Genomic DNA, 24,597 nt, shown 5'->3' on the forward strand with positions numbered 1-24,597 from the left:
CCCCATTAAAGATGAAGTAGTCAGTAATGGCCTGCCTTATATCTTCCCTGAAATGTGTCTCTGAGCGCTTCCGCCCTCAACCCCCATGTAGGTACTGCACTTCTTCTCTTGCCCCATGTCTTTGTGGAGTGTAAGGGGGTATGTTTTCCCCAGGCAAGTTGCCCCCTGGTATCCCAGGTAGCAATCCCGGCTGACAAACAGGAAATCTGTTTGCGAATGAGAGCCGTGTGGAATAAAATAAGCCCCGCTCATTCCCCCTCTGCTCACACCATAGGCCAACCAGGTCAAGCTCCGGCACGGTCTTCTGCAGAGACCTTGTTGCTGCCGGTTTGCCTACTGTGCCTGGTCCCAGTCTATCTAGTTGTGCATTCATCAGGCAGTTAAAGTCTCCTCCCCATACCACCTCCCTGTATACCTGGCCTCCCAGCAGTTGCATGACACCCGTAAAATATGCATCATTATCTACATTCGGGGCGTATGAGTTGTTAATACAGATCTCCCTCCCGTCTAGAATCCCCAGAAGAATCAAAGTTCTACATTCATTCTTTATGGCTTTGGTGATCTGTAGGGAGGGTCCCCATTGCTACCCATGTGAAGACCCCTCTCGAATAGGTGGAAAAGTGTGATCCATAAACCTCCCCTTCCAGCTTGTTTTCACCTTCTCAAACCCTGTTTTCATCAAATGACTTTCCTGTAGCAGTGTCACTTACACCCCCCATATTTTTGGGGGGCTTAGTATTTCTCTCCTTTTCTTAACATGCCCAATCCCAAGCATATTCCAAGTTATAATGGTGAGTGTGCTTATTTCTAGTTGGTTTACTTGTGTCCTTCATCCTCCTTCGCCACCCCCACCCCATTGCCTCTGCGTAGCCTGCGATATAGGGCGGAATCAGAGTTGTAGATCTACCCCTCTTTTCATCTCCCGTCCCTGACAAGCATATGACTCCCCCACCCACTTCCCTCATGCCCCAGAGCTAGAGTTCCCCTGTCCCCACAACATAAGAACTTTCCAACTGTCAACAAATACTGAAACCTTGCCCTCAACTGGAGGGATTGTGTAATGAATACCTGCATTTTGTGTGCCAGCCGGTGAGTCGCCCCCCTCCATCGTCCGAGGTCAAGGGGGGTGCAACAATCAACCCGCAATTGGGGCGTATTGCCCCTCTATGTCCTGAAGGAGGGCGCAACTCAGTAGATATCATATAGCCCTTTGAGGACACCGTGAGTTAGTTCCATTCCCACCCCTGCCTCCTCTACACTCCGCCGCCGCCCAGAGCTCTCGGTAGTTCATTTGTCCATAACCGGGTCGGGGTAGCCACCCACTTGCGCTGAATAGTCTATTCCGCAACCGTGGTCATTTGATGGTATGTTTTCTGGTACATCTCCTCCGTCGCTCGCCTCTTCTTTCCGCAGAGTGCCATCATCTGCCACTATGATCCTGTTTCCATCAGTGTCACTTCGTGCCTGCTCCCTCCGAGCATGTGTTGGCCGGATAGGGGGGCGCCGAGGGGCCAAGGATGTCTGGTCATGATGGCTATTGGCTGCGCCATGGTCCAGCTCCCCTCCCTCTCCCTTTAATGCCACGCCTCCTCTGGAGAGTTGCAAAACCACTGCTTGTTGTCCCGAATTATTTTCAGGGGGGCGGGGTAAAGCAACATGTGCTGGATTCCACTGTCTCTCTGTTTGACTTCTTCAAAACCTTTCCGCTGGTGTTATATTTTTGTATAGTCCAATAAAATCAGAACGGAGCTGCTGCCCATACGTATTGGGGCGTAACGCTGCGCCATTTGCATGATCGCATCGCGATCTATATGAAAATCCTGGTGATCACTGGGCGAGGTCTTGCACCTGGTGGCGCCTTACTTGAGGGGACCCTTTGGGCCTCTCCACCATGAACCACTTTAAGAGTCCATTGTATCCCAATTTATTCTGCAGCAAAGACTCTCCCTCTTCGCCCTTTGGGAGTCTGTTTCTTCGGGAGCGGCCCTCCGCATCCTTGCTCTTTCCGCCAAAGTTTTGGTTGCTTGTACGAGTTGAGAGACTTGTTTCTTCATTGTCTGGAGGTCCGACTCCACTGAGGTGACTCTAATATATGTTTCTCTTTATTTCTCAGAGGTATTATGCAGATCTTCGCAAGTAGGTTGAGCTCTTTACCAACATGACCAATGTGTAGCTCCAGCACAGTCCTAGAGGTCTGCACCTCCTGGAGGACCTTTGAGATCTTTCCTTCCAAGTTTGCCACTGCTTCCGGCATCTTTGCCTAGGGGTTGCGGTTGCATAGGACCATGGTTGCTGGACAGCCGCTGTGAAGGAGTCAATTTTCTTCTGGCAGCCCTTACCCCCCATGTTGGCTGTGAATGTGATGTCCGGGGTCAGATGACAGTGGGGCGCGATCCAGGTGCCTCCGCGTGGCAGTAGTCTCCCTGTGCTATGGATATGTTTAACTGCAGAAGAGCTGGTGCCCTATTCCCTGGGGAGGACGGCTCCTGTAATATTGCTTGTAATTGGGGTCCAGTTGTAAGTACAACATTTTCCAGGGGAAGGGAAGGCGGATTGTGGCCCAAATTCAGCGCCACCAATGTCCCACAGTCCATGGCTGCCCTCACCCCGGGTCTGTGAAAAAGCGCTCTAGCGGACCGACTGGGGGGGTGGGGATGGCTCACGTGGTGCTTTCACACCTGTATTGGACTATTGCCCTATCCCAGAAGCAGCTGGGTCTGCTTGGTGGTAGTTAATATGGGGATAAAGTCTCCCTTGCCTATCCCTGTTCCTGCACAGCTCCCAGAAGTAGTTGCTCCTTTGTCTCTCCCTTGAGGTTAATTGCCACTGTCCTTGTCATGCCGTACTTGTCCATGGTGCTGAGGCAGAGGCTTTATCCACGCCCCCTCCGACTATGCCCAGCTGTGCTTCAAGGCAGTTTGGCTGCCGGTGTGTGGGAGAAGGCAGCAAGGCATCTCCACGGCAGCCAGCTTGCAGTAATCAGCTCCAGCTGCTGAGCAGCGAGGCTTCGAAAACCCAGTCTCCCGCCTCCAGGCTGCAATATGCAGCAGACTCTAGTTGGTCTAGCCTATGTGGTGGAGCTGCCAGACTCAGGTCTCGCCACACCACTACCAACACAGTCTGTATCCCTTGTTGGTTGGAGGGAGTGTTGTGGTGCCCTCGCTCCAATTAGGCTGACCCCCGACACAGTTGACTCCTTATTAACACGGCAGAGATGGGCTCCAGCGCACCTCCTGCACCGTCCCCGGCGACCACCTTCTCTTGTCCTTTACTGCCTCAGGAGGGGAGGGGGCGGGCCACTTGCCGGTCTCCCAGGGAGGGCTGCTCATTGACACCGAGCAGCCGGTGTTGCTGAGGCAAGGCAGTGAAACTGGACTGCAGCCGTTAGTTAGACTGTGTAGGCAGCGGCCATCTTGTTGTCGGCTGTCCAGGTTTTGTTTTGTTTTTTTGCTGGATCTGCGCGGCACCGAACAGGGATGACAGGCATTGTATTAAATGTCAGGATTGCAAATTTTTCAGCTCCCATGATGTACTAGTCCACCTTCGTACGTCCATTTCCGAGGTTGCTTGTCTGTAACCAGGATTAGGCAAGATCAATTATGGGCGGCAGCGGGAGCTCTGAGTGTTTACTACTTCACCAGTTACCCGCTGGCCATGCCCCCCTTCATCAATCCTTTTTAATCTTTACATGGAGCCTCTAGCTACCCACCAATGCACAAACGATACTCAGTTGTACATGAGAGTAAACAGCCCACAGTACATCAGTAATCTCAACGATTACCTAACCATCATCCAGTCCTGGATGTCGACTGCCTACCTCAAACTTAACCCATCCAAGACTGAATTCGTCCTTATGGGCCCCCCCGCTAAACAAGAAATTGTTCAACAATGGCTCAATGATATGCGCCTGGCAACCTTTCATCCACAAGTCTCGGATTCAGGAAATTCCTTAGGCTTCACCATTGACAGCAGCCTGTGATTCCAGAAACACATCTCGGAAGGAAAGCTCAGGGGCAACGTGCCTTGGAAGCAACAGGACGTGGAGCAACACAGGTTCAATCCCTGGGTCTGTGCTTAGAAAACCTCTTGTTATTTAGCGCATTATAAATAACCAATTATAAATTATAGTCAAGAAGACCCAAACATCCTGGCATCAAATCTCCAGACTTAGCAAAATCAAACCCTTCATCTTGCTGTACGACTTCCGGAGCATAGTGCAGGCAATTGTAGTCTTGCACATTGGTATGGGAAATGTCCACCGATGGGGTTCACAGCTGCTCACTTGGCACCCCTAAAAGCAGTCCACTATGCAGCAGCACATCTCATCACGTGTGCATGGAAATTTGTCTGAATCACCCGTCACATTCAGACTACAATGGCTTCCTCTCCAGATGTAAATACTGTTCAAGACTACGTGTGTCAGCTACAAAGAAGTCGTGAGCAGTGGCATCACCAGGAATCAAATTTAGGGCAGCACAGAGGGGGCTAAAGACACAAGTAGGGGGGCACAGACAAAGGTGGGGGGGACATCCTATACAATGGCAATGTGGGATGTCCCAAGCACTCCTGCAGAGAAGCTTTTGTGCACTCCAGCTACCACACCCCACTGCACCTCCCCTCAGAATGTAGGCATGAAACCATTAAGTCACTAATGACCCATAGTTATCCATTTTGTGCACTACATTCTGATGGGAGGACTGCAGGATGAAGTTAACTGGTTTTCATTGTTGTGCGGCAGCATTACGGCTGTGTGTGTGCTTTACGGGCGGATGCCTGGCATCACTGCAGACAGTGCAGAGAGTAGCCCGGGTAGGGGGGCCAAGGGGATCCCGGTATTTCAGGCAAGTGGCTCGGGCCCCTCTGGCCTACCCTTTCGATGACACTGGTCATGAGTAGCACACCAGTGTACCTGACGGCTTAGCTCCACATATCTGTTGGCACACGCACCTTGCACAACAAATCGTCCATCCGACTTGAATTACAACCCATTCGCAGAGAGCCCGCAAACAATCCTTCTTTTGTCTCACCCACCCTCTGGAACTCATTTCCGGTATCTGCTCTGAATGCCCCCATAATACTCTCAATTTTGCGAATTTCCCAAAACATGGCTTTTTGAAGGAACCTGACCAAGGACTAATCCTAATGGATACACATACAACCGCACATATTGTGATACTGTTGAAAGATGTCAGCCCAAACAATGGTAACCGACACCCTGTAACAGCGCCCTTCTGCTCTTGAACTAGGTCTGCTCTTTAAATTCTACTGTTTATGGCAGGTCCAATCGTTTAGGCCAGGTGTGGTACATGGTAGCCTCTGCACAACAGTGGGCGGGGCAAGGCAACAGAACTCAACTTGTAGACGTTTTTGAGTGCTCACTTTATTGCACAAGTGTCTCTGGTGCGTCATGGCGTGTGGCCGTGGCCTGGAGTGCAGGTATCGTTTGCGTGGTCACAGTTCTACTGAGAAGTGTGGACCGTGTTCCCAAGTGCCATGGCAACGACCAATGCACCCACACGCTTGTCGTCACCATCCGTGGCCTGGCCTCATTACACAAGCGCTGTAGCAATAGATGCTATTTATTACCCAATGTAATGGTACTCATTTTTTTGACCCTGAAACCATGTAGCCTGATTCGACCCTGGTTTGAACTTGAAAAACTGCCCTTTCCGTCCCCTAATCGGAGACTAGTGCTTAACTCGTGAGTTATCCAACCAGACAGATGCGAGACAATATAGTGATTTGGGAAAGAGTATTGGTAGCCAAGCCTGTCATTGGCGCACACCGTACCTGAGAAGCAGTTATTACTACAAAATTAAGTGTGTCTGCATGCTAAGGTAGTGAGCACAGAGCCTATCCTTTGGACAGAATGCTCCACTCCCTCCGTAGTTATCGCTGCACTTTTTTTCCCTTTTGCTTAACATGCTTGGTCTTCAGTTTTGCCCTCTTATAGGCATCATTTGCTGGGAGTAAGCCTGGAAGAGTGTGGCACCGGCTCACTATAACCATATGCAAACTGTGTCTCAGTTTTGGTGTCTAGTGATACAACCTCGCCTATGAAGAGGGAAGGCAGGGATGCTGATTTTGTTATATCTCTCAGCGGCATTCAATCTCATTGACCATGATCATCTTCTTACCTGCCTAAAAGACCTAGGCCAGTGTTGAGAGGAAGCCGTGGGCTGGCTCCTCTCCTTTCTCTCACATCGGGAATCCAGAATACAGGGGTGTGCAGCATTCTCCCCCACTGGTTTCACTCGCTGTGGTGTGCCACAGAGCACATCCATACCGCTGTTACTCTTCAACCTTTACATTAGATCCCTTTGTGCACTTCTTGACAAGTTGCGGGTCCCTTTTACAAATTACGCTAACGACAACCAGATAGTTCTGGAAATTACTGGGATTAACTCTACAGACTCCAGAACCCTGTCTAACATCTACACACATATTGATCTCTGGATGTCAGAGAATTGGCTGTGTTTAAATGGCAGCAAAACAGAGCTGATGATCTTTGGATCTAATCAGGCAATGAATAAATTGAGTACAGAATTTAGTAGCTTCCCACTAAAAGACGATATTATAACAATCCAAACAAAGGTGAAAACCTTAAGGGTACAGTTGGAGGTCTCTTTAAACTCTGATACACACATTTCTTTTGTGAAGCAAACATGCAACTATTATCTACGCTTCATCAAAAACATCTGCCCCTACATCTCGTGCCACAATTGCACGAGCCACCATTCGAACTAGATTGGATTATTGTAACTCCCTAATCAGCGGAGCATCACTATTCAATTTTAAGAGATGTCGGGTGATTCAGAACAATGCTGTTCGAATAGTAACTAACACCAACAGAAGAATTTACATCTCAGACGAGAGAAGGTAACTTCACTGGTTACCAATCCAGGAACGAACGGATCAATTTCAAAGTAGGCACCTTGGTCCATAAGCGCCTCTATGGCATAATACCTGAATACATAAAACATCTGGTTTCACCATACCAACCCAAAAGGTCTCTCAGTTCCTCCAGCAAAGGGCTGATACAGAGCCCGCAGACTAAACGCAACAAGGGTCTTGGTAGATCCTTCCACGCAAAGTCTGCATGTTTTTGGAATGCATTGTTGGTTGCAACCAGACTAGAATCGGACCCTAAAACTTTCAGAAGAACCTTTAGAACGTTCCTATTCAAGTGACCGACTCCTGCTTTCTCCTAACCTTATCTGCCTGTCATATTTTTGATGTCTAGTTCATTTGTATTCATGTTTGCGCCCAGATGCCTACAGGCTGCCGGCACATTTTAAATACATAAATAAATAAAAAATAAATATGAACTGTTGAGTGGACCTCCTACTTTCTGAGTTCATCTGGGCCTGTCTTTGGACATTGCACAACAAGGAGATGGCAAGGCATAGAAAGAAATGGCTCAGACTCTGCCATTTGGGCTCCTGTGCCCTTGGCAGGGTCGGATTGGCCCCTCGGCCTTTCGGCTCATGGCCGGGCCGAAATCGTCCCTGGGAGGTGGGACCCGGTTTCTGGCCACTCCTGGGCCGGTTTGGGAACAACATTTTTTGGGGAATTCTTTATTTATTGATTATTTTTTTTAAACTGCAACTTGCAATATTGATCTATACACACAGATATTAATGACACGTGTGGTGATCCATTCTTGTATGAAATGTAGATCACATTGGTGAAATCATAACCATTTTTTCATAATGTACTTAGGAACAATGCTATTTGATGCCACTTCCTGTTTTGTCAGGGGGTGAAAGGTCGTGTTTCATCGTTTCCCAGGATGTCACTTTGGGGTGGGGTCAAATGACTTCACTTCCGGTTTTGTCATCAGAGTTCAGGGGTCGTGAGGTGAGGGGTGGCCCACTTTTTTGAGGCGAGGGGTGGGCCACTTTTTTTTGGGCGTCCGGGCATATTTCTTGTCCCAGTCCGACCCTGGCCCTTGGCCATGCACACTCTAGAAGCTCGCAGTTTGCTGTGTGGTGTGATCAGTGTTCACCTCCACTAAGCTGTCCTGTGATTCACCTGAACACCTACAGCAGCAGCAGCAGCAGCAGCAGCAGTAGCAGGAGGCTGCCGCAGCCAGGGTGTATGATGAAAGGAGGCAAACCAGCCTCTCAAGCGTTTGCCTGTTACAGAGTGAGTGTGACAGAAGTTGCAAAAAACCGATCGAGAAGAATGCAATTTCTGCTATTGCTCTCCCTCTGTAAATGAAAGGCGCCATCATTCCCCATGTTTCATCTGGAGCAATAACTTTGCCGTGAATCCCAGCGGACTAGCACTTGCTGGGTAGAATCAAGTGTCACTGTGCCTCCCCCTCAGGCGCGCCATAGATCATGCTCAGACTCCTGAAGGGCGGCTGGCTCCATCATTCTCCCGCTCTGGACACACAGCTTTTCACACGCTTAGATCGGCAATGTACTGGTAGGAGGCAGGGTATTAATCTACTAGAAAACAATAACCCAGAATAGATGTACTGCCGAAAAGTGCGACTTCGCTGGCAGCGTGTCTCTTTCCCGCCTCTTTCTCTATAGACTGTGCATAATGGACTATAACCCCCAGCCCTTGACCTTCTGTTGCCTGGCTCTTTTTAGACTAGGCTTTCTCTCGGTATCCAGTTAGAGGGCGCACATTAGGCCTAACATCTGAATGACTTGCTGCCCTGCCTCTGTGGCCGCATTTATTCAATGCTAACTAGGCGGGTCTGGACTGTGCTTCTCCTGCCACGTATCCTTCCCTGCATTGCAACCTCAGCTCTCTATTTTCTACCAGGCCATGCAGACTGCACTGTGCACTCCCAACTCTGGCATGCCCTTTTCTTGGTGCATTGCGTCACACCGGTGTTCCTCTTTTTTCTCCTGTCGGGATTGGCCTACGTGGGACCCTATTGGAAGGTCCATGTAAACTGGCATACAGTACTACACCACAGGCCTCAGTTATAGTCTTTTGTTAATTTCTCACTTTCGCCATCTGGTATAAAGGCACAGGAACCATACGTAAGGAGAGAAGTGACTTTGTGCGGGGAGTTGAGTATCAAGTTCCATAGAAAACCCGAAAATGTAATTGGCAATAACTTTTGACTCCGATGACGAATTTGTCTTATCTTTTTCAAACTAAAAGTTTGTTACAACAACCTTCCTTACCCTCCACACTGAAAGTTTTGGGAAAGATTAATTAAAAAATGAAAAGGTATTACAAAAGCAAAAAAACACTGTTTTTGACGTGCTCCCATTCATTTCCCAATTGCAAAAAGGTTCACATATCTGCAAAAACTGTTGGACGGAATTGGACCAGATACGAAAAAACTTGGGCACAAAGTGTTGACTCGATTTCCTGGAGGGGTCTGGTGTTATCCCGTCCAGTGGTTGTTAAAATATTTGATGGTGAAAGGGGTGCCCCCATCTCCCAAAATGATAGCTATATATGGATTTTTCAGAAATGAAAAAGCCGCAATTTCTTTTTGTTCAATGCAAGAGATATCCAGGTTTATTTTTCCAAAATAACCAGGGTTATCTGAAAACGACAAGTGGGTAAAATGGCTTTATTTATTTTATTTTATTTTTAATGATATATAGTTTTATAAACAAAAACTTTACACATATATTCCAACAATAGAATTATACAATAAAACCATAAAATATCATATAAATATCATTAAAAAAAAATCTTGTATCATATCACTAATATACATTTCATACAAATAAGGACAATTCATTCACTATTTCTGTTGATGGATCCAAACTATAGGTCAGGGATTAAGAATATAATACATATATATACTCATATACACATATTCATTGATCACTAACCCAAGTCTTACAGCACTTTCCAATGGAAACCTAATAGTCACTACTTCCAATTAATATCATCAGTTTCCACACTTAGTGGTACCTTTTATTTAAACCTCCTAATTCGTGACTAATTTAATATTTCATGATAGATTGCCCTTATCAGTTTATACTGGGCTTCCATTCATATCCCATGACATTCATGATTAGTATTTGTTCAACTGATTGGCTACATTACATCAAACCCTATACAGCGCTAAATGTAAACTGGGATTTTGGGTATTTAGACACATATACCAGAAATCATCATCCTTAATGTGATCCAAGTGATGTACATAATTGCCGTAATTTTTAGTGTATAACGAACCTAAATTTGGACATAACATTAAAACATGTCTGGCAGTTTCAGGTACAGTTCTCCTTTTATATATCCGGCAGTATCGCTCCTCTTTGGGGATCGCTCGCTCGTGTCCATTGACCGTTAACACCGGCAGATGGTTAATACGCAGTAATAACAAAAAACGTCTGAGATTGTCAGAAGGACACAAATTCAGATAACCTTGTGGTTTTTTATAAGTATATAAAATGTGTGAAATAAATCCATAACTCTTCAGTTTTTCCAAATGTTTGAAGTTATTTTGCCAATCCCATAGCTTCAAACGCTCCCCCAATTGATATTTCAAGGTATTGAAACCTGTGCCCCATTGTGGCTTCCATTCAATGTTGTGATCATTTCATCCTTGAACTTAGCCTGCTTATTCCCACTGATTTCATCTCTCATAATTAACATTAGAGGGTTAGCAGTATTCACACAGATTTTAACAAAAAATGCAGCTCTTTTTTTAATAACAATTGATGACAGTGAGGATAACCCAAGCTCAAGTCTCAGTATTGCCATAGGGATTCCTTAAGGAACACCCAACAACTTACGCCAGAACTTGCCTTCAATAACCTGTATGAACCTCTAGATTCATATTAACCAACGTCTCAAGTCCATAAGTTACCATGGGGACTAGACATTGAGTATATAATTGGCGAGCAGCCCAAAAAGAATATCCACTCTGACTGCGGGTAAACTGGGAAATCATGGCCGTAAGTTGGGCAGCTCTAATTTTACGATTTTGGACACAGGAGTCGTACTTATTTCTAGAATCAAATTCGACTCCTAAATATCTATAAAATGAAGCATAAGAGATTTCATGACCTCTAACCTACAAATGAGGGCGACTAATTTTCCCATGGGAATAAAGAATTAATTCTGTCTTGTTATGATTTATTGTTAGTTCGTTCAGTTCTGCATATTCCCAGAGTTTAGCAGCTGATCGCGAAAGACCACTGAATGTATGGTCAAAAATGACCAGGTCATCCGCGTAAGCCATCACCAGACAATGTTTTGAGCCTACTTTCGGAGGGACATCATGCGCAGTTCTGATGTACTCAGGAATATCAGATACAAATAGGTTATACAATATCGGCGCGGTGATGCACCCCTGTTTTACCCCTCTAAGTTGTTTTACAGGTCTAGTAGTAATTCCACTACCGTCCAATCTAAGTCGGAGAGTGGTTTTATGGTGAAGCAGTTGTAGATAATATAGTAAACCCGTTGGACAAGCCATACCTCTCAGCTTACTCCATAACTTCTCTCTATTGACAACATCGAAAGCCGCTTTAAAGTCAACATATAGAGCGTACAATGGGGGATTATTTGGTAATAAAGCTTTGGCTCTTAAATTATTCATAATCCAAAGATTATGAGATGTAGAGAATCCGGCCCTGAAGCCACTTTGAAAACAATCCAACACCCCAGATTCTTCTACCCAGATTTGAAGTTTCTGCAATATCAAGGAGGCAAACATTTTCCCCGAGCAATCTAACATAGATAATAATCTGTAGTTGCTCGGGTCATGTCTGTTCCCCTTCTTGAATACCGGAACCAGTATAGCGGTCTGCCAGGTTTCCGGGATTCTTCCCTCAGAGAGTACCTTTTCAATTAAAATTTTTAGTAGGTTTGCCAAAAAAGTAGGATTATTTTTCATAACTATATTAGCAAGACCGTTAGGTCCTGGTGCACGTGAAGCCTTAAGATTCAGAATGTTTTCCTGAAGTTCAGTAACACTAACTGTAAAGGGCGCGGGGATATGTTGGTTAATGTAAGGCCGTGGCATTAACCCAACCATGTCCCCATTACGTTGTTCAAGAAATCTCACCCAGTCTTCAGCTTTTATGGGGTTAATTTGGGGTGTAAACCTACTGCCCTTTGCCTCACCCAATAACGCCCAAATATTACGGGTGTTTTTTGAGCAAATAACTTGCACTGTTTTTTGCCAGCTATACAATTTTTTCCTTCTTTTCCATTGTTTAGACCAGGATCGATATTGGTTCTTTAATTCTCTAATTTTGCTATGAACCGTAATCATGGATCTTATCAAGGTATTTATTTTACGTATGCTTCTTCTGAGTTGACGTTTGGCATCTCTAATTACTCGGTCATAGGCCAGGATCGTACCCTTCTCCTTAATGGGATATAATAACTTTTTAGTGGCAAATTTGCCCGTAAAGGCATATATCCAGTTCTCCATGTCCTCTAGGGTCATGGAGTTAAATAGATTTAGGTACCCAATGTCCCAATCTTTGCTATCTTCATCTGTTCTTATAATGTTTTTATCTGACTAGATTAGTCTAGTAACTGCATGATTAACCATAGTAGTGGCGGTAGGATTAGCTGGTAAAATACTCATTGTACTTTCTAATTGAACACTCAGGATCTCATGATCACTCCAGTCATTTCCAATCACTGTCATATCTTTTACTAGGAGTGCCACATCTGCACTAGTACAGACGTAATCAAGCGTTCTTCACGCCCGCCCAGCCCTCCAGGTAAATTTCCCTGGTCGATCACTGAGAGTGCGGCCATTTATTATTTCAAGCTCCCATCTTTTCAAAAATGGCAAAATGGCTTTTAGAGGAGGAAAAAGGAGGAAATGGCATCAGGCTAGAAGTGGGGAGGGGCTAAAAGCAACAACATATGAAATTGTAGGGTTAGGGGGCAGGCAACCAAGTTTAGAGCCTGAACGTTTTCTCATAACCGGGGTTATAGTGGAAAACAGGATCAGGAATGAAAGTGTGTCACATGAATAACTGGGGTTATTTCGTGAATAACAGGGTTATTTTATGAATAACCAGGGTTGTTTGTAGCACATTACTATTATTGGGGTTATACTAACTGGGTTATACTAACCGCGGTTATAGGAAAACTTTTCTTTCTTTAAAAAAAGTAAAACAATGTGATTAATACAAAAAAGTGGAATGTTACAGCTACAGTGAGGTGGGGGTAGTGGGTGTGGCCAAAGACTATGGCTTCTGGGTTACATTTAATGAACCGAATGGTGCAATATGAAAAGTAGACAAAGCTGAAGGCCGTAGCCATGGCTAATGGGCCCCAAAGCAACCTATTGGGGCAACATGTCAAGAGACCATTCAGAACCTCCACCAGAAGGCTCGTAGTCTGCCCCTACCATTCGACCAAGAGGGCGATACATGCTTTTTATACCTTGTGCTGACCCCAATATGCAAACGGTAGGAAAGCGTTCACTTTCTCAGTAATGCAGTATCATCGGGTGTCCTTGCTTCACCATTTTTCTGAGTGGAGAGTGGGCCTTCTAGTTGATCACCTGGCCAGAGGGACTGTCAGGACTGTGACACAAGGGCCGGCTGTGAATAGGCATCCAAGAGAGGATATAAGTCTGAAGTCTGGTCTACTCTGAAGAGCTTGGGAAAGCTTCCTCAACCCGTGGAAGACCAGCATTTCTTTCCACTGCCAGACGAATTTAATTGCCTTCTGTAGCATCTGCTACTTGCTCTCTTGCCACTATCGCGCAGCGTTGCAGCTGCTTCCTAGCACCACCAACCAAATTAGAAGCATTAAGAAGTGATACATGGATGGGTGTACTCTGGCGTCAAAATGTGTACTCCCTAATAGCCATTGGTGAGTGCTCATTTTCTTGGTGAGTAACAAATGGTGTGCTGTGTGCATGTGGACAACTGGCATTTATGGCAGGGTGCCCGTTTGTGGCGATGGGAGTGGAGCTATTTTTGACCAGTACAAAAATGTAGATTCCCCTTTAACAAAAACCTGTTAGGGGACAGTATGTGGGAGACTATGAGTAGGATGGTAAATAAAGCTTCACAGTTCTTACTCAGTATTTTGTAGTTGCATTTAGTTGAAAAAGGAGAAGCGCTTCAACAAGCTATTCTGTCTACGAGGACGGTCATTCTGGCAGCATTCTGTCCCTCCTTTCCACAGAATAAAAGATGCATTAAGAGAAACAATTACCACGGGATGAGGAGCGCATTGGGGCATCAAGCTTGAATGGCACTGGGACATCTACAGAGATTTGAATTTTCAGTATATACATGTGTGCACTGGCAATGAGACACTAATGGATGATGCAACTGGGCGACCTTGGTCTTCAAGTGGTGAAAGGAGGCGTCTTTTCAAGGTAGTTTTGAATTCTGATATGGTGGGGATGGATTTGATATCCAGCATAGGAAGTTCCAATGGTGGAGAGCAAGATGGGGAAGGAGTGAAAGGAGCGGAGTCGAAACGGACAAGGTTTTTTTTTTTTTTTGCATGGTTTTGGGGCACCGGGGGACGTACTTCCTAAATCAGCTCGCAAGCTGGTTTTGCCACCTCGTTGACCCAGTTAAGTCTCCTGTCTTGGCTTGTTTAACCACTCTGATCTCCCCTCATGCACATTTTGCAGCATGTCCTATACACCTTTGAGATAGTTTGCCCCATTTGTAGTCTTAATTATTGCCTTCTCTTTTCAGTTTGGCAAATTTTAGGTTGAACTATTTATCAGCAGATGTAGTATCTGATAGTTACGACTGACGTATGTGCATCGTGCCCAGGAATTATTGCTCAGTCTTTTGGAGAAACATATTTTTGTATGGTTCATTTATAACGCGCTTAATACCAGCAAGTGGTTTCTAATCACAGGATCGATATTCAAACGTGTTGCACCGCGTTTTCTTGCTTCCAAGACAAACGTGCTGTCCCTGAGCTATCCCTCTTCATTAAACTTGATGTAGAATGTAGAAGGCTTCCATACGATGTGGTCTTGAAGGCCCATAATGTCAAAGATGGCCATGGATTACATTTGCTTAATTAACTCTGATCAGCAAGTGGTCGGAGCAGTTTACTAGATTTAAACTTCTATGTGAATACTGTTTTAAATTCATACAGCAAACTACAAGCACACGCGTTATAAATGACATCATATCATATCAAACCCATCAAAGATGAACAGTGTTTTCTGCCAAGTTTCACTAGTTTTGATACCGTTAATTATTTCTTTTCTTTCTTTGAAATAATAACCAAACAAGTGATGGGTGGAAGGTTTTGAATAAATCTGAACCACTGGTAATGCTCTGGGCAACCTTCCACTCCACCATTTTCTAGCCCGCCTGCGCCATTGCAAAAGCGGTCCAGCCATATGCAAATCAGTCAGGTACTGCCACCAATGGTAGCAACCCAGCCAGAACCGCTAGGCCAGTTCCCCTCTGCACAGAAACACAAGCAACCGCAGACATGGTGCACCCTTGTTGGGTCTCCTGTAGTCACCCCGAATGGGACAGGTAGGCCCAGGCGTGTTTCCGGTGCCTTCTGGGCCTAGAGACCCAAGCTACTCCTCACTGGTGAGGTCCAATGAGGCCGAAACATGTTTAGGGATGCTTGTGGTCTCGTGCAGAAGGAATGTGACCAAGCATTTCGGGCTGGACTTCCGCTTTTGGGGTGGGACCAGGCCTGATTTGCATATGGTCTTTCCCCTTTTGTAACGGCTTTGCAGGTGAAGACCGGTGGTCCGCAGGGATGCCCAGAGCAATGGCAGAGGTTCAGATTAATTTAATTCAAAACCTTCCAGTCATCACCTCTTTTTGTTTTGCTTCATTCAGCAATAAAGCATAAAGTGCACAAAACAATGTACCCAAATCATCGATAAGACCATTTCAAAACAGCTGCCTAAAAACGGTCAAATTCAATGCTACGGTTTTTCAGTCAACACATTGCGGAAGTAATACCAATATTCGGGTAGAGCCTGCTTGGAGCCCCTAGTGTTTCACAGTCTAAAAAAGAAAACAAGCATACCATAAACATGCTAATCCAGTCCAAAACCAATAATGGGTTAGCATCAAATACTGTATTTCATGTTCACTGGGCCAGATTCATTGATCTACAACTATTTGTAGTCCTTCTAAGCCAGGCCCTCTGAATATTCAGTACATTATACAAATCGGTGCACCCTTTACAGAAAGTTAAAGCTTCATATACAGTACGGACTCTTGATGCCCTCAACAGAGATCACAAATTGTACTGCCTCAGTACTCCCAACTCCGCACATATAAACATGATGTGGGAAGTGGTTCTTCACCCACTCCTCACAATGGGTAAACTTCAGAACGGTTATTTCCCCATGTTTGCCTAAATGAGGATGTCCTGAGGGTACCCAGCCTGAATCCGATAAAAAAGTGCTTGAGCATATAGTGGTTGAACTGCGTCTAAATATTTTTTGAAGCAAAAATCGGCTTTTTTCGTGAGATAGTCTGGACCGAGTTTTCATTTATTGGCAGAGTCCTCGATGTTTTTTCAAGCAAGAATGGAACCTGCTTTCTTGACTCGTCTTAGCACTGCTTTGCTGGTACTTGCCAGATTTTCCAACAGATTTGGTTCGCCCAGAGAGAATAACAATTTGTGTTCATGCACAACCCAACGGAGGCGCCCCCCTTCCAAATTCAAGAAATTATTCTGAACGTTTCGATATTCTACAAGACCATTTGAACGCCATAGCCTTACCCAGTAGAGTACTGGTCTAACAAAGATACCATCTTTAATGGGTCGCACATCAGTTTCTAAATGTAAAAGAACTTTCAGTGAACCCTGTAGTACCATCAAAAGACCTTTCAAGGATCCATTTTCCACCATAGTTAGATTTTTCACATTGGCAAAGCCCCATAATTCAGCACCATAAAGAGCTGCAGTTGTAGTTTGCTTTTAGTATGATTCAAAGGCTAGAGAAACTTCATCCCTCCCATGTCTGTTATAAAAGGACGTTGCCACCACGCTGTATTTCTCCAAGCAAATACATGCCTTGTCCACTTATGCGGTTCACAAGCCACTCTCATGGAATTGAATTCCCAGGTAATCCTAACATGTCACCTGTTCCACAGCCTGTGGCCCGCTACATTAAAATATGTAGTGCACAATGCTTAGATAGCTTGGGTTTAAAACCATGACTTCTTTTTACCAATATTTAGGCACAGATTTAGGTCCTCACACTTCCTCAAAAAGCATGAAACGATTTATTTTAGCCCTTGCGGGGATGTTGCCAGAAGCACAGTGTCATCGGCATAAAACAGTGCTAGTTATTTATTGGACTCCATTCTAGGGAGGTCTAGACCATCAGTCAACAGGGCATCAATCATTTCTTGAATATAAATACTGAACAACAGGGGGGCAAGTACACAGCCCTGCCGCACACCTTCGGTACATCTAAACAGAAGAATGTACCCTTACTAATGCTTTTTTTCAAAATTCACTTTAAATTATTTAGAGATAAAGTTAGGTTTCCGTGCTGCGGAAATCCTAAGGTAAGATCAGCCGCTGTTCAAAAATGTCCACCCATGTAGTGAACTTGCTATATGTTTCAAAGGCAAACGTTTAAATAATACTCACAGTGGTTAACAAATAAGTAAACAGTATTAATAAGAAGAAGAGACAGTCAACTCCTACTTCCAAAAATGTGAAAATCATATATTTTTAGCAAAACGCATAACAAAAGATCAGCATGGTTATAGTCTCAACCAAGGGCAAAAAAGAAAATAAGTACATCCACATGGTACATGTAAAAAACGAAATTTTTTCAAAACAGTACAAAGAAATATTGTGGGACAAACATATGGCGAAAACAGAAACAAAAAGCAAAAGAACAATGTAGTTTGGTTAATTCACTAAAGAAGCCTGTGTCAAAAGATGGGATGCAGAAAAACGGATGCATGATAGTGGTTCAATGGATACATTGCATCATGGCTCCCAGAATAGGGGCTTTGTTTAGTGATAGTCCCTTCTACAATTGTTTATATCAAGCAATTAATGCTACAGGGTCTTTAGGTTCAAGGTATCTTTTATCCTTGCCTTGGTAACCATGCTGGAGTCCGTTGGCTCAAATCCGAGTCCATAACGGGTCACCGCTACCGTTTATTGGCCTCATTGAATCTGCTTTGATGGAATAAACACCAAGACCTTCTTCACCAGATGGTAATATGCAAAAATAAGCTCATCCGATGACCTTGGTGACTTCGAAAGCTTCTATACTATTTGATTGTGGCACAGTATTTTCAGTTAGTCCAATAAAAGGGGTAAACCCCCAGACCTTTTTTTATTTTTTTTATTTATTAAGTGCACTAACATGGCAATACATTATTTCATGTTTGATTGAGGAAATCAGCAGGCGGCGTTAAAAACTATTTTAATCTTTCTGGTGTTAATAAATATTAAACAATATTTTCATCGTTTTGCCTTCAAAAAATACATATTGATCTTTTTGCTTTTTGTCTGCTGGTGGTTCCACTATGCAAAAGAAGTGTCAGCTGGAATATTAAATAATATTCTCATATTTTGCCTTTCTGCCCACTGGTGGTTTTCCCATGCAATATGCCGCCGCCGCCGAGTATCATTGTAATTTATCTTTAACTCTTGGGGGAGAGCTGCAGCTTTCAGTCTGCAACGTAGTGGGGGTCAGTTGACTCAGGATGCATTTATTTTTAATTCAGGAAGTCAGTCGCGTCATGAACTCTGTTCCGCTCGGCTCTGTTTTCTGCTCGTTATGGAAAACCGTGTGGTAAGTGTTGGCTAAACAGTGTAGAAAAACATTTATGTAGGTAATTGCTTCGAGGTTTAACACTTTGGGCCTAATCGCGAGTAGCCCTTAAATGCGGCGTTAACGGTGTCTCGAGTCTGGTGTGTTTACCCCCAGCTAAGAGCTGTTCTAGTTATTTCCATCCTGTTCTAGTTATTTCCATCTTCTGCGAGGTGGGCCTTGTTGTTGTTAAACCCGGTGGGACCTCCTCCGTTCTTCCCGTGTTCCTCTCTTTGTATATAATAGATCCATTATTTGAAAGCTTAATTTCGAGAAATTGTAGATTCCATCAGGGTTTTGTGCACAATATAATTCAATGGGACATATTCTCTTGAAATTGATGTGTTTTGCATTGATGAAAATGGTTTCTCAAAACCACGTTTATAAATTCAAATCTAAATTTTCAACTAATTTTTCTTTGCAAATTGATATTTTTACAGATGATCCACTTGTAAATTCATGCATGCATTTTACATTGTGAACACAAAGACAACCTTGTGATATTCATATACACATTACCTCTTTCACTCTAGCTGCACTTTGTACTACACTACTCTCTCCACTGACCTGGACTGCGGTCCCAGAGGGCCTTCAACCCACAGCGCTTTGGAATCATAACTATGGTAAAAGGCGCTATACAAATGCCAAATAGCATAACATAGCATAACGTATATAAAAAGCCTTTCCAAAGTAGATCAAAATATATTGTGCTTAAGTGCTTCTTTATGCTCAGAATTATATTGGTGAGAGCTGTTCCTGAATCTTTTAATAGTTGTGCTGATAAACAAAAGAAAAGGAACCGAGATCATGTCAGAGCAACTGCATTCCAGGTACTAATGAAGTACAAACAAATGGGAACCTTGTGTCTAAGGTTGTGTGCTACTTCAGATACTTCAGCCCACATAATCAGATTACCACAAATGGTATCCAAGCAGTCCCTTTTTAGGAGGTTTTTGTGATTCAAGTCAAATTAAAGACATGAACACCACCTGAAAAAATAGGATACTGTTGTTAAAAGAACCAATGTTGTAATAATATTATACATTTACTCAAGTGTTATTCATCAAAATACAACAAGGCACATACATTTACCTAAGACAGTGTTCAGCCCTTTTCCTACCTTGCACTAGGTCCTGTGCCGGATCCATGTGGGTTCTATGAGATACTACACTTTTCTAATAATTCATCGCTATTCCTCATTTACGTGACCTCCCCACCATCGCCTCATCCCCCGAGGAAGGTCCCACATCCAGTTGGGGACCAAAACATAAAAGTGTTTTCCACACACTGAACATAGGGGATAGTGTTCACAATACAAAGATGGTAAATGTTGTTTTTAGATGAATCGTGCGTTTTTCAGGTGTTTGTATGATTTTATGTTAGCCTTGGTTCTAGACTTGATTTTGTTTTCCCTCTAACACCCCACATCATATAAAATAGCACACAACCTTTGAAACAAGGGCCTTATATGTTTGTATATTCCGAACAGGTGTACCATCCATTTTATTTATGGTGATATTCATAACAATTGTTTGATGAATGATTAAAAAAAAAAGAAATAAGACCTCTTTAATGAAGTCTAAAACAACATTTCTTTAAATGTCAAAAATCAATTTTATGCTGATATGTTCAGTTTTCCGTCTCAGTATTCCATCTTAATGTTTGTTTCCTTATATATAGCTAATTAGTCCTTTAATGAGATAAATGTATGCACATAATTGTAATATTTGCAGGCAAAAGAGATTGACACAAACATTTATAAATGTTATTTTTTATATGGCACAGACTGATGTGACCTGTTTGAATTAGTCTCACCGCGGAGTTCCACAAGTTAGCAGTACTGTTCAGCTGGTTTGCCACATTGTTCATATCTAATTATTCTGCGTTTTTTCTTAATGACGTCAGATGCTTTACATATACACAAGGACATCAGATGCTTGATAGCACTGTAAGCTATTTTTAGAGCCACTCCTTGGCCCATGTTTAAATCTGTTACTATATTGTTGCAAACCATTTTCAATCTTATTTTAACAGTATTGTTTATTTCCTAATATTAAGGCCAGTTGCAACATGTTTACAAAGGTGTATGTGCTCTCTCAACTCAATGTTATGTTGTTCATTTTAATTGACACCTCAAATTCGAGACCCGTTTAGTTTGTTAGATACTTCTGAGATGTATGACTCTTTCCTCAGATCTTATTCTTAATTGCAATGTGTAACATCTTTAGGCATATAGTCTATTTGTAAAAGTAAGGTTTTTTATTTGTTCTAAATTGTTTGGCATTTAATTAACAGCCCACCCCTCTGACTTTGTCATGCAAGTTTACCAAATATTTCCATATTTCATTTGTATAACTTTGCCGAAATTCTGTGTTGCTTTCCGTGCTATAGTGTCCATTTTGGCCTATTTTGCAGTTCTAAGAACATATTCTCATTGCTAACGCAGTTGGTTGTATTTTACAGTTCCAGGAAGAGCAGAAGAAGAGAGAAATGGAAGAACGGCGCAGATTTCCCCTGGAGCAGCGGCTAAAAGAACATATCATAGGACAGGAAAGCGCCATATCAACAGTGGCTGCAGGTACATTCACTTTCGGAGTCTTAGCCAGTGCGTACAGTGCCTTTTTTGCTAGTAGAATACATTGCGTGCCGGCCACCACTTTCTCTCCTTCCCTTTCTTACTCTCTTAACTCTCTCACTAGTCCCTTTGTTGATCAGGAAGACTGCACTGTACAGTAAAGAGCACCCCCCCCCCCCCTCTTTACCGCTATTGTGGGGACGTGGCCACGATGGCGAGCAGTTAACAGTTTCCACTTTACGGTCTGAGCTGCCTAACTCCTAAACATTGTTTAATTTGCAGGAGTTACCTTCACTCAGGTATCTCCTGCAAATTACAGCGCCTTCTGTACGCTCTGAGCAGCCTAAATCCTAAACAGTGCTTCATTTTCATGAGATACCTTGGCTTACGGGATCTCCTGCAAATTAAACAATGTTTACGGTTTAGGCAGCTCAGAGCTAAAATGTCTGCTGTTAACTGGCCAAAGTGTTGTAGGAGGCTGCAGATTTTAGGTGTACTGCTCGGAAAAGCATCTCCTACCCCTCTGCGATAGACTACATCTTGTTTGGGGCCTTGCGTCCCGGGGATTTGAGTGAGCGCACATCCATGGCTTGCTAAAATCCCTTGAGTGGGTAGGAGCAGACGCCTGACTCCCAGCTGGTATGAAGGTTAACAAGCCTGCTTCATAGTCCTGCACAGGTCCAAAGCCCAGGCTTCCCCTGGTCAGTACAGAAGGCGTGGGAGGCAGGCAAGGTGGATCTGACTGCCACTCTCTGGTCTGGACCTGTTCTATTTGAAGAAGGCAGCCTTCCGTGAAGTGCATTATGCCAGATGTTAGCAAGGCTACTTGGGCCTGAGGTGCTAGTCGGGGCGTGGACATTCTGGAACAGCCTTGGTGCATCTCCACATATATTATTAAGGGTTACCAGCACTGAACATCATATGGTGTAAGAACTGGATCCTGAGAATACTGGATTTGACTTTGGCATACACATCACATTTCCTGGAACACAATTCAAGTGCATCGAAAGATGCGCTCCAAAGTATGGTTTTCATGTAGCTCAACGGACATCTAGGACTGTTCCTTTCAGGCTGCAGGGTTTTAGGACTTTGGGGATTTATATGTGGAAAAAGGCAGGCATAAATAGCAGTTTCCTCTACATCTATTGCTCTTCAACCGTGTTTCCTCAGAGATCCACCCCGGTGCCAATTACTTGTTATGTTTTTGTGCATCTAATAGCTGCTTTGATTGCCACCTTCTCGTTAATTTCTTACTCTATGCCAGTGGTACTCTCTTTATAATGCAGCTCATTGGAATGTGGGATTTCGCCCTGATAATCCACCTTTCGCCAAAGGATCACTTGAAGGGATTTTTAAGCTCTTGATCTACATAGAGAACGTTTTTTTTGCCTTCTTCGCCCCTCCCCCCCAACCTCCCTGGCACCCTAGTGTTTATTTAGCAGTTGACGATCACAGGTACATTACAGCACTGTGTAGTCACACGCAGAAGCTTTTTATGCCACCGGACCGTCATTGGGGACAGCAACGTTTCTTTAGATAAACCGTTACCAGGTACATATTTTCAGAAGACAGATCCCTGTGGCACACTGTCCTAATTCAATCAGTGCCACGGAAAATCCTTTGCCTTTCCACAGACTGTTGGAAATGTGTTTTTTAATCCTAGATAACGATTGCTCTTGAGAACATTGCTACTGTCTCTGAAAGGCTTCAGGCCTATCAGTGGCAAGATAACAACAGAAATACTTTACATCAGGGGGCCTACAACTCTGCAAACTTTGGCTCGCCAGATGTTTGGACTACAAATCTTATCAACCCTAGCCAGAATATTCAGGTTAGGGATCATGGGAGTCATAGTCCAGAAACCTCTCAAGAGTCACAGATTGCAGGGCCATCTTCATTACTTATTAGAAAAAGTCTTGCCGCAGCAGTCAGCAAGATCCTTAGCACATCTCATCTAGTAGACGCTCACTGGCTTTCTAGAACATTATAGACAGATCTAAGGAAGATTTATTCCATCTAAGGCAGAATTCACCCACCAGGGGCTGAATTCACATTTTTAACTGCGGTTTCCTTACCACAGATATGGCGGGCTTGAGACAAAAGAGAGGGCAGTCAAAATTATGGCAGCAGAATTGAATATAAAACAGGAAATTGCACGGCTGGAATCTCGAAGGCTTCATAAGGCATTAAGGTCTGTCTCTTAATAGCCTACTAAATGTGCCACAATCCCCCATCATTTCACATTCTTCTTGGTCTGAATATCTTAATCATAGAGAAAAAAGGGTGTTATTCAAATTGCTGCATACTTTGGCTAACCTACATCAAGTGTATAAAATCTTTTATGATCGTACAAATTGGCAAAACCCACAGCAAGTAAATAAAAGGCATTAGTAGCAGGCAACGGTCAATGAGCTTGTAACAAGCAAGCTCATTTGCCCTTGCCGGGTCATTACCAGCCTGACAAAGCCTTTGTTGGGCCGGTTGCGTCCATGTCCTGACTGCCATGGAAAAGGAAAAGGGACCATGTGTAGTCCCTTCTCCCCCTTCCATGACGGTCATCTTTTTTGGTTACTTTTTAATTCTTTTTTCAATGGGTGCTATGGAAAAGGATAAGGGACTACACGTAGTCCCTTCGCTCCCTTCCATGGGGGCCATTTTGTTTGTTTACTTTTTCTCCTATATTTTTAATGGCCGCCATGGAAAGGGAGAAGGGACTACTTGTAGCTCCTTTCCCTGATCCCTGGCGGCCATCTTTTTTCTCGAGTTTAAAAAACGGTTTCAATGCCATTTCTCAACTCGAGAAAACATTCTATTAGTACCCCGGTAAGCCGCTCGTGCTTCTAACTATTGTCTGGGGGGCATTACTCTACTGGTTCAATAGCATTTAAAAATAATGCTGTTAAACTCCATCAGGTAATTGATATCATTGCTGTTAGTGCAAGCCGTTTCTTTCTCTGCCATAATCTCAGATTGACAAGCATCTGCACCAAAAACCTAGGGCTGCAAAAGGCTGGTTTACCCTCACTAAAATGGCACCCAAGATTCAGGAATACAAAGTAGATATACGTAGGTGACAGTAACATAAATGGCATCCGAAATGCCAACTGCAGCCCAGCCACTGGTGAAGGAAAGAAAGTATCGTGGTCTCTCAGCATGTGTAATGTGTGTGTTAATCTTACTAAGATTTACAACGTTTGGTAGCACGGCTAAACACTAAGGTGTTCGAAGGTGGCTGAGAAGGCTCAAATTACAGCATAACACACAGCTGAGATTCCAAATAATGAATAGCGTTTTGAACAGGCTACGATTT

At 43.8% G+C, this 24,597-nt stretch overlaps 1 protein-coding gene across 1 annotated transcript in view; it reads left to right on the forward strand.

The window, feature by feature from the left end:
- The window catches only part of CLPB (ClpB family mitochondrial disaggregase), a 1,931,888-nt gene that overhangs the window by 1,330,546 nt on the left and 576,745 nt on the right, over positions 1–24,597 (forward strand). Inside the window, exon 7 of the mRNA XM_069640284.1 lies at positions 21,176–21,290. Coding sequence (XP_069496385.1) covers positions 21,176–21,290 — 115 coding nt within the window. The remainder of the gene's footprint in view (positions 1–21,175; positions 21,291–24,597) is intronic.

The sequence above is a fragment of the Ambystoma mexicanum genome, chromosome 7q (assembly GCF_040938575.1).
Source record: "Ambystoma mexicanum isolate Mex_15411 chromosome 7q, UKY_AmexF1_1, whole genome shotgun sequence".
NCBI lineage: Eukaryota > Metazoa > Chordata > Amphibia > Caudata > Ambystomatidae > Ambystoma > Ambystoma mexicanum.